Genomic DNA, 11,161 nt, shown 5'->3' on the forward strand with positions numbered 1-11,161 from the left:
AAGAAAGCTAACACTTAGGCAGGAAAACTCTCTTAAAGGAGGCCAGTTTCTTGACACAGAGTTAGAAGGGACCCTAGAGGTCACCTACTCCAACCCCCTTGCTCAGTGCAGGAATTAGTCAGCTACAGCACCCCACTCTGCTTAAAGGAATACACACCTTTAAAAATGTTTTAAAATGATTGAAAAAAGCATTTACAAGAGAAATTCTTGTGGGGCTGTGCCTTTAAGAAAGAAGACAGAGCCCCAAAAGCCCCACTGTAGCTACGGGCCTGGTCAGTTTCACTGGAAAATACCACATTCTAACTGTGCATGCTTATCATGGGGACTATAAACGTACTAGGGAGAGGTACAACCCCCCCCCCCGAGTTTCTACTTTTGCTGTCTCCTGTGACAGTGCAATAAAACATTCAGCAGCTTTGGAAAATACTGTTTGTGTCTTTTTTCAACAATAGAAAAGTAAATTGGAAGTAGTTTATATGTTGAAGACACATAGAAGTAAAGATGACCAACAATCTCAGTGCTTTTCATGTTAAAGAAATGGCCAGGAGCGCTTGAAACAAATTTTAAGAGATCTTTCATTCCTGGCTGCTCAAAAAAGCAGGCTATATGGTTGACAAGATTTTTTGCTCTCCATGTGATGGACCTTAATGTTCATCAACTGCAGTGTCCCTCAACAATTTGGCAAGTAGTTGTGAAATATGTTTTATTAATGAGTCCTGATCTGTGCTGACATCTAAGCCAAATTGCTTTTAATTTTTATATCCCGGAACAGCAATATGATTGACACAGTATGGTTACTCACCCAAAGATTAATGAACATGTGGAATTCACTGCTGCAGGAAGTGGTGGCGTCTTCAAGCACAGACAGCTTCAAGAGGAGACTGGATAAACATATGGAGCAGAGGTCCATGAGTGGCTATTAGTTTAAGAGTATTTCCACATCAATTGAGGCTGTCACATTTGCTTCAAGGCTGAACGCTCCTGCTCATCCACAAGTTCATTACTTGTATTGAGGAAACTCCCCAGATATCGTGAATGTGTCCCCCTTCCCGATTTTATTTTTTGCTGCTGTTTCGACTTATAGCTACTGACTGTATTTTAAATTTTAAATTTTATAAATAAACAAACAAAAAAACATATCTAAAAACATAAAAAAGACCCCAAGCCCAATCATCTGACCAAAATAAGGATAATTAGTACACCCCAAGATCCACTAACATAAAATAAGGGAAAGTGCAACATTAACAGTTAAAATGCTATTATTTCAATCTGCTTAATTTAATATATTTAATAAATCCTGAAATAAAAAGTTATTTTACCCAACACTAACAACTCACAGGGATGGTGTAAAATGGACTTCTTTAAAAAAAAATTTAAAAAAATTCTTCATCCTGCATGTCATGTTTATATAATTTTTTGTAAAAGTTTTCTACTATCATTTTGAGCTCTTGTAACTTAAATTTATCTTCATTTTTATCATTGCGTAACTTAATTATTGTGCGCTTTTCTCTTTCTTTTCTTACTTTATATGCTAGCCATCTATTAGGCTTATTTATATTTTCAAAATAATACTGTTTAGTAAACTATTTTCCCTCTATTTCATAGTTCAACAATAAATTCTTTTTATGATGAAGAAGATTTAATTTTGTTTTGGCATCTATTAAGTTATATTCCTCCACTGTTTGCCGAAAGCTCTTTGGTAGTACTGCTCCCATTCTATGACCTTTTCTACAATTCTTTCTATCTTTTGCCAGGTCTAAAACCGAGTTGTAATCTCCTATTATGTAAGTGCTATTTACCTCTACTAAATTCAGAATTGTTTGTATTTTTTGAAAGAAGATTTTTTTGATTTTGATTAGGTGCATAAATATTTATTAATAATATTTTTCCCATTCCTTACAACTGTGATTGCTGCTATTCTACCGTTTTCTGCACCATATACCAACTCTGGATTTAATGCTTCTTTCACATATATCACAACTCCCCATTTCTTTTCGTCTGCTGATGCAATAAACGCTGTACCTATCTTTTTACATTCTAAATATTTTACATCTTTCTTTTTAATATGTGTTTCCTGTAAACATACAATATCTGCTTTTATTTTTTGCAGCTGATGAAATGTCTTTCTTCTTTTCCGCAGACTGTTTAAACCATTTATATTTATAGATATGATGTTATATTTTTACAAGGTATCTTTATTGCTTAGTGTTTTTTTGCTCTGCTTCTGTATTTATATCTGGTCAGAATTTGATATGCTGATTTGTTTGGTTTAGTTTTGTTTCTTTTTGGTGTATTTCCCTTTCTTTTGTTTGTTTCTTGGTGTATGTTGTCTTCCTCTACTACTTCTTCTTCTGTTCCATCTTCCTTCTCTTCCTCTTCCTCCTCCCCATCATCTTTTTGCAGCCCTAACTCATCACCATGGTTTTCTAGGAACTTTTCTGCCTTGAATACCGAGTCTATTATGAATCTTTGACTGTTAAATGAAAAGAGCACTCCTTCTGGTATTAACCACCTAAACATGATTCTATTACTTTTCAACAAATTAGTTAGTGTTGTCTAGGGCATCCTTTTCCCCCTCACTCTCCACGGTATTTCTTTTAAAAATATTATTTCTTCTCCTTGAATATTAACTTTACTTTCATTTGATGCCCTTAAAATTCTTTCCTTCAATTCTTTTCTATCAAATTTTATATGTACTTCCCTTGGTTTTTTATGTTTCTTGGCCCATGCCAAGTTCCTTCTATATATAGACTCAATTCCGTCTTCCAGTTCTTTCATGGCTACTTTTAACTGTTCAGCTAAATTGTGTACAATTTCTTCTTTCAGATTTTTTTCTATGTTTTCTGGTATATTTTGGCACCTTATGATCAGTGCAGCCTTATCCATTTCCAGGTTTATGAGTGTATCCTCTAGTCTCTCATTTTTACTCTTAATTTCCTGGACATCTAGATCTAAATCCCATACTTTTTCTTTTATTTTCCCCTGGTTATTGGAAATCTTTTTAATTTCCTGTGTATTATCTACTATCTGTTTTTTTTTATTCTTCAGTGTCATTTTTAATTTGTGTTGCTAAGTCATCCATTTTCATACTTATGGGATCTATTTCTTTTTTAATTAATGTTGGCAAAGTATTTTCAATCGTTATTTTCATTGCTTGTGACACAGCCTGTGTCACACTTTCCTGTATCATTTTGTTTAGTTCCTTCATTGTTGCTTGTGTAAGACTCATATTTGTTAATTTAAGCTGGGTTACTCCTCCTATCTGCCCTGGTGATGACAATGATGATTTCCTGCCTCCACTAAATCCTGAGGCCATATATGTATTTTTCTTTTCTGGCGCTTCTCCTAAGTTTCCTTTTATCTATTTTAATTGCCTTCTCCTTCTAAAATCTCCCAATGCTATAATCTATTTTTTCCCCTCACACACTTCATTCCATCTGTCCCGTATGCCCCTTATTAACTCTGTTCCATCTATCCTGTGTTCTTTCTATCTTCTTTTCAGTCTTTGTGTTCCAACTATGTTTTGCCTATGTCTTGTCTCCGCCTTTTTTCCCTTTTAAAGTCACCCCTCCATCTGCTCCGTCAGTTCTGCTCGGCTCTCCGCTGAGGTCTCGCTCCGATTGATGATGTCACCACCTCTGCTCTTCCTCCTCCACCCTCCTCCTCGTTTCTCCCCGTCGCTTTTCCAGCTCTGCGTTCTCGGCTCCGGCAAATGTGCTCTGTCACCGTGTCCACTTAAAGGGGTATGTAGACAGAAAGACAAAAAAGAAAAAGAAAACCTTTTGCTGTTTCTATAACTTCCCGCTTTTTATTCTCCCTTCGTCCCTTAGCTCAAATCTTAATATCAATTCACACTCTTCTTTCGCTAGCTGCTTGCTGCTTTAAAACTTCTGTGCTTTTTTTTAATATTAGTTTGGACTTCTCCTTTCTCCGGCACCCACCCTCCCAAATACCTCCCTCTTGGATGAGTCTGTATGTAAATTTAATATACTTAGCTTTGTTTGTGATTCTTATAAGTTTTGGTACTCTTTTTGACTCTGCTGGTTCCCCACGGCTCGTCTTGTGCTCAGCGTGACTCTGCAGTTCTATCGTAGCTCCCGTAACTGCTACTTGACTTCCTTGCTTCAGGGCAGCTGGCTGAATCCAGGGCGTCGCCACCCCACTGAACTCAAACCAGAAAAGCCCCCTGCCAAAACTTTTGTGTCTAGAAAGAATTTGAGATGTTGAATTTGTCTAAGAAAGTCAAAGGGCAGAGGAGCGAGCATGAACGCTTCCTCTGTCGATGAGCCCGGATCCGGAAGTCACAGTTTGCCAGTAATTCTGACAGGGCACAGTGGCTGAAGGGGGAGTGGGTGGGGAAGAGGAGCAGACCCAGCACCCAGCCAATGGTATGCGAGTACTCTTGAGTGGCGGCTGAAGGGCCAATAGCTGAGGGAGTGCATTGCACAGCCAATGGGAGAGCTGGAAAGTGCCACTCCACTTCACATAAGGAGAGATAGTAATGGCTTTTGGCAGCTGGCAATAAACTTTATCGTATTGTATTCCAATTAGCCGACCCTGTGGATTCAGGCAAGTTTTTAACAGATTGGTCCTGTCTTTTTCAGAGGCGTGGTTTCTGTGGATTTTGTTTTAATAAGTCTGAAATCTGTAGGCTAATAGAACAATCTTGTCTTTTTGTTTGTGTCCCCCTCCACTATCCTAGTGAGCCTTGAGGATGGCAGCAGAAGTGGAAACCAACCATGTCCATCCCACATTTGAGCTGGCAGATATAAGTGATGGCAAACCAAAGTGTCATCCCAGAATCTTCCTGGAACCTGTACAAAGACACACCAGTGTCAAGGCATATGTGATGAAGAAAGTGAGGAAAGCCTGCAGCTGCACTCCAGCTAGAGCCAAAGACCAGATCACCAGTTTCCTCCCCGTACTAAAGTGGCTCCCCAAGTACAATCTGAAAGAGAACATCTTAGGCGATCTTATGTCTGGTCTGATTGTGGGAATCTTGCTGGTTCCACAGTCCATTGCTTATTCCCTGCTGGCGGGCCAAGAACCCATCTATGGTCTGTACACATCCTTTTTCGCAAGTATTATTTATTTCCTGTTTGGAACATCCCGTCACATATCTGTTGGCATTTTTGGTGTACTCTGCCTGATGATAGGAGAAGTGGTAGATCGGGAACTATACAGAGCTGGATTTGATTTGAAACACAGTGTTCCTAGCAGTTTTCATTCAGATATGAGTGTTTCTGTAGCTAACAGCACGCTGGGGCCTGTGAACCACACATCACAAGCATTATGTGATAGAAGTTGCTATGCAATTACCATTGGAGCCACTGTGACTTTCGTTGCTGGAGTTTATCAGGTAAGATGTGACAAAGGGTGTATCTTTTCCTCTTCTTGTCTTCCTATCAGATGTGCCAGGTTGGTGGATGACTGACCCAGTGGCATTACACACTTTCTTTTGATTCAAAGTAAACAATAATATGTGTATTAATTAAGATCCATAATTCTCAGATCAGATGTGATTGTGCTTCTTGTGAATCCAGGCAAATTTGGTTTTTTGCCTCGATCTTTGTTTCACCCCATAACTTTTTTCAGACAATTGTGTATCATTGTCTTGCACTGCAGAGATTATTGGAACTGAAACACCATTACTTCCCACTCAGTTAGATGGCCAGGTAGGGAGGAAGTTAGTGGAGTAACTGCAGAATTTGGTGGGAGTGGGGGTAGATCTGACTGTTTTTGTAGGAGGGTGGTCAAATAGAAAAAAAATGAGATCTCAAGTTATAGAAAGGGGAATTAATAAAGTGTTGGCGTTGCTTAGTGAATCTATGAATATCTTTTCCATCCATTTGAGCATCGTGCACCACAGATCTTTTTGCTTCTTTCCTTCATGCCATCTATGGGTGTGTACAAGGGGGTGGAGACCCAGACTCATTCTTTGCTTCGCCACTCTGCCTTTACCCAGCCAAACCACAGATCCACGGCTATGTCACTCCACTGTTTAATTGCTTTGGGGTTCCCAAGCCTAACACAAGTTTGAAAAAACTTGTGACCTCTTAACTCATCATTATGACCTGAAGGTGCAGCTTAACTCTTCAGGTGCACTTGTGCACAAGCAATGTGGGTGTGGGTGTTACCGAGTCATCATTCCCTTCAGGCCTAAGGTGCAAACTGTCTTCTGATCCTTTGTATTTCTCATTATTTTCAGGTTGCCATGGGCTTCTTCCAGGTGGGCTTTGTTTCTGTGTACCTCTCCGATTCCTTGCTCAGTGGATTTGTTACTGGCGCTTCCTTCACAATCCTTACTTCCCAAGCCAAATACCTCTTGGGCCTAGAGATTCCTCGGAGCAATGGCATCGGATCTCTGGTAGCCACTTGGATAAACATATTCAGAAACATCCACAAGACCAACCTCTGTGATCTCTGCACTAGCTGCTTATGCCTTCTTGTTCTCATCCCAACAAAAGAGAGGAATGAGCGGTTCAAGACCAAACTGAAGGCACCCTTGCCTACTGAGCTGCTGGTGGTTGTGGCAGCTACACTAGCATCTCATTTTGGCAAACTGGAAGAGAAGTATGGTTCAAGTGTAGCTGGGCACATTCCCACTGGCTTTTTGCCACCGCAGCCACCAGACTGGACTCTGATCCCCAGTGTGGCTGTGGATGCGGTGGCCATAGCCATTATTGGTTTTGCCATCACTGTATCTCTCTCCGAGATGTTTGCCAAGAAGCACGGCTACACTGTTAAAGCCAACCAGGAAATGTATGCAATCGGTTTCTGCAACATCATCCCCTCTTTTTTCCATTGTTTCACAACCAGTGCTGCTCTTGCCAAAACACTTATCAAAGAGTCAACAGGCTGTAGGACTCAGATCTCTGGTGTGGTATCTGGCTTGGTCATCTTGCTTGTCCTGCTTGTGATTGCTCCCCTGTTCTATTCCCTCCAAAAGTGTGTCCTAGGTGTTATAACCATTGTAAATCTCAGAGGAGCCTTGCGGAAATTCAGTGACCTGCCCAAAATGTGGCGGTTAAGCAAAGTAGACACCGTGATCTGGGTAGTCACTATGTTGTCTTCAGCACTGATAAGTACTGAACTTGGGCTTCTAATTGGGGTCTGCTTCTCTATTCTGTGTGTCATTGTGCGGACCCAGAAACCAGAAGGACAACTACTGGGCTGCGTGCCAGAATCTGAAATATATGAACCCCTTCTTGCATACAGGGACCTTCAGACAATGCCAAGCATCAGAGTTTTTCGTTTTGAAGCACCTCTCTACTATGCTAATAAAGAAACATTCAAATCCATGCTATACAAGCTGACTGGAGTCAACCCTTTGTGGGTGCTGGCAGCAAAGAGAAAGGCAGAAAAGCAAAAGTTTCGCGAGGAAATGGCCAGTTCTAATGGAAACCAGGCAGCAGTCTCAGTGCAGCTCGTCACCCAGCCATTGGAGTTCCATACTATAGTGATCGACTGCTGTGCAGTGCAGTTCTTGGATACAGCTGGGATCCACACACTCAAAGAGGTTCACAGAGATTATGGGGAAATTGGTGTCCGGGTGCTGCTGGCTCAGTGCAGTCCTTCTGTGAGGGATTCTCTAAACCGAGGGGAGTATGCCAAAAAAGGAGAGACAAATCTCCTCTTTCACAGTGTGCACCAAGCTGTGGAATACGCATTATTTGCTTATGGGCAGAATGGGTGCTATGACTCAGAAGCCTAGTGTTAGGAGTCCATGCTGAATACTTGCCAAATTCAGGAGAAGGCATATGCATGTGTAAGAATTCTGTGCATACACTCACACAGATGTAAAGGGATACTGTTATTCATATGTTTTTAATTGTACAAGATGTCAAACATTGAAACACATTTGTTAATAGCCACTGTGTTGGATAGGGCATGGAATATAGTAATGACTAATAACTGGTAGTATGCACACCTTGTTCATGACACATTGGCAGGACAAATATTCTTAAAGCTAGATGCACCTCTTTCTCCCTTTGATGTTTTCCATGTTCCAGATTTTTATCATCTCCCATGACAACTCTCAGACTTGGGCTTGAATAGACAGCTCCATCCTTCTAAATGGCACTTTGCCCTGAAACAGTAAATGTCATCATATTTATTTTATCCTTCTCCACAATTCTGAGAAGGCAGAGCAGTTTGCTTTCTCCTTACTTCCAAAATTATTGAGAATAGACATGTTGACATTTTGCTGGGTTTGACTTGTTGATGCCAGTGCTTTAAAAGTTAATCATAAGTGCCTTTACTAGGATGCTAAATAAAGGATAGGATACCCAAATTTTAGCAGTTTTATAACTGGCCTTTTTAATCGTGTTCTTTGTAATGTATGAAGCAAGCTGCATACTTATTTAACTCCTTGAAAATGTCTTTGGAAACCAAAGTACTGACCCTTCTGTTAAGAAGACCAATGGATGGTAGCTACAGGGTCATCAAAGCAGACTAAAGGGTGGCAGGGAAGGTGTCCCTCTGGCAGGTGGCAGTGTATTACTGCCTAACATGAAAGGATTCAGTTAACTAAGAGTTCCATAGAACGTCTTGTTGTGCATGGCTCAGATGTCTTTGGAGAAACAAGATCTTGAGGTTTTCAAGTTTCCATAGGTTGTGTAAAATGCAAATAGGTGATACTGAAGCAAAAACTTCTTCAGATCATTTTATGCCTGTGGCTTTATTCTGTTGATTGTTGATAGTGCAGGGGCTATTTAAACAGGGTTGTTTTTATAAATGATCAGTTGTAAATATATATTTTTGACAAAACATTATTTCACATGTCTATTATTTCTATTTTAAAATATTTTGTAATACAGCATACAGAGGAAGAAGAAGCTCTGTTAAGTATAATTATTAGCTCTCCTAGCACATGTACTATAACAACTTCATTATCATGGTGCTTAATTTAAGGAGACTTCCTATACAGCTTCATTTGTAAGCACTGCAAATTCATAGATATCAGCCATGGTAAAAATCCTATTAGATCATGCAGTGTATTGTCAAAGCAATGTTTTCCCTGCAGTGTGGGATTCTTTAAAATATAGGGTTTTTACATTGGAAATGTAATTTCTTATGTAGGCATATTGGAGCTAGGTTTCACAAAATATAGGCAAGGTTAATTCAAAAAGAATATACAATTTCAGCTGTAAGCTGAATCCACTGATTTGGTGAGCAAGTAACTTTCCTTGCTTCTGAGTAATTCAAGAAATACTAGGAGGCTTTGACAATGGCTTGACATCCATCAGCAACAAACATTTGAAGTGAAATGTTTAATTAGGAAAAAACCAAATTTTGCGACTTAAATGGTATATTGAAAGCTTTATGTGGAAATTATTTTGTTGGAATAATACTTGTAAAAACTTAAAGACAATATTGCTTGTATTTCTCTTACATTCTTTAAATTTAAGGGGAAAACTTAAGACACTGATTTAATTAAAATTGGGACACAATAATTTTAGCACACCCAAAGAACTGTGCTTGATATGCCATGGATGTGGTTGTTCTCTCATCGTTTCAATAGAATTTAACTGTCACCCATGAAGTTCACCAGGGCACCTCATCACATGCATTTCTTGCCAGTTCCATATCAGATTGGTGATATTCCACCATGTGAGAGGAGACACATAAAGGAGCATTTTAAGCTTTAGTTTTTATTTGACCTGAATAGTCACTCAGTTGAATTCATAGCTTTATTTTTATTTAGATTTGTTATATGGATTCATGGTTTCTGTCGTGGGCAGTGGTTAGGGAAAGCTCTGTAATGGCTGCCACCACTCTGGTTTGGTTCCCATGGGAGAGCTCAGAGCACCCACCCAACCTCTTATCCTCTCTTTCCCAATACGGTATACTTTATATGTGACCAAATGAGGCATGAGGACCCAGGCAGAATAATAAACAATTTTATTTGAGATGTTTACTAACAACTGGCTTCGTACCTTGGAAATGGTAGTTTACATAAACATCTTTATTCCTCTTTGGATTGTCTTGATGGACCTTCTTGATGTGATTTTTGTAATATAATGTGCAGTTATATTGCAAGGAAGTGGCACTTATGAAGTCTCTTTTGAGACTCTTTAAATTCTCAGTTTAACTCCCTCCTTAGTAGCTTCCATGGCTGCCACTTACTAAATTTTTACAGAAGCCTTGCATTTAAGGTAGGCCTGCTAATGTTTTTCCTAACCAAGGGACAACATCTTAAACAGCATGGTAGGCAAGCAGTTCTGCAAAGGAAGCTTTCAAACACTCACTTCTTCCAAGGGAGATGGATGATTGTCTTGCTCAGCCCCTTTTTGTTGGAGGCAGGCATGTGTATTCCCACATTGTGTTCAAGAGCTGTGTAAATTGCTCGCAGGAGCATTCTGGCACTTGGCTAAGATAGTGGTTTGGAAGAGTAGTACTGTGTACTTCCAGCAGGGGCCTCTGCAGGCTAATATTCTGTGTTTGAAAGCGCAGGGAAGGGTAGATGGCAAGTGTACATTAAATTAGCCTGAGTCTGGAAAGCTGGGGGAACTGTTTCCCTTGTGATTTTTCACATATTGTGGTAGAGTGTGATTCTGGTCTTGACTTAGAAATAAATCTCTGAGTTAAAAGAGTACTGTACTACAGGAAAATAGTGCTGGAGAACTGAAATCCCTAGCTGTCTTTGTATTCCTTCCCAAATCTGCAGTAGTGCAGGAGGGTGGCGGAATTGCTTTGCCATCTGCAAGTATCATGGTTCATTCTCTGTGTATACAATGTTGCCTGCTGGAGTGGTAGAAGTTGAGTTTGTTGGAAACTGTCTTTATATTAACAGCAGGACATTATGGAAATTAATATCCACACATCTTTAGTGATAAGCTCAACATGTCTTCTCAGTTATCTTTTGACTCTTACAGCTGCTGTTTATAGCAGTTTCTGTTCATTCTAGTGTAGCTAATGCACTATAAAATGCTGCCATTTAACAATTTAACAGGTTTTACTTTTTTAAGATGCTGTGTGCACTTTAGTAAGTTACATTGTGCTAATTTTAATCTTGAATTTACAAGATCGGTAAGCCGTGAATTGTGCTTGCAATGTCCTCATCTGGAACAATTTCCCTTTTTAATCCCATCATCACTGTTTTAATTACAATGGCAAGTATCCAGCCATGCAGTTATGCTGACCAGATGACATTTCCATT

The 11,161-nt window shown here is 39.7% G+C and overlaps 1 protein-coding gene across 1 annotated transcript in view; it reads left to right on the forward strand.

Moving 5' to 3' along the window:
* SLC26A2 (solute carrier family 26 (anion exchanger), member 2) overlaps positions 1-7,714 on the forward strand; it is a 40,298-nt gene extending 32,584 nt beyond the window's left edge. The window contains exons 2-3 of the mRNA XM_015419851.1: positions 4,703-5,359; positions 6,209-7,714. Of these exons, the coding sequence (XP_015275337.1) occupies positions 4,715-5,359; positions 6,209-7,714 (2,151 nt within the window). The 5' untranslated portion in view covers positions 4,703-4,714. The remainder of the gene's footprint in view (positions 1-4,702; positions 5,360-6,208) is intronic.
* Positions 7,715-11,161: the final 3,447 nt, after the last annotated feature.

This window comes from Gekko japonicus, unplaced genomic scaffold (assembly GCF_001447785.1).
Source record: "Gekko japonicus isolate JY-2015 unplaced genomic scaffold, Gekko_japonicus_V1.1 scaffold2722, whole genome shotgun sequence".
NCBI lineage: Eukaryota > Metazoa > Chordata > Lepidosauria > Squamata > Gekkonidae > Gekko > Gekko japonicus.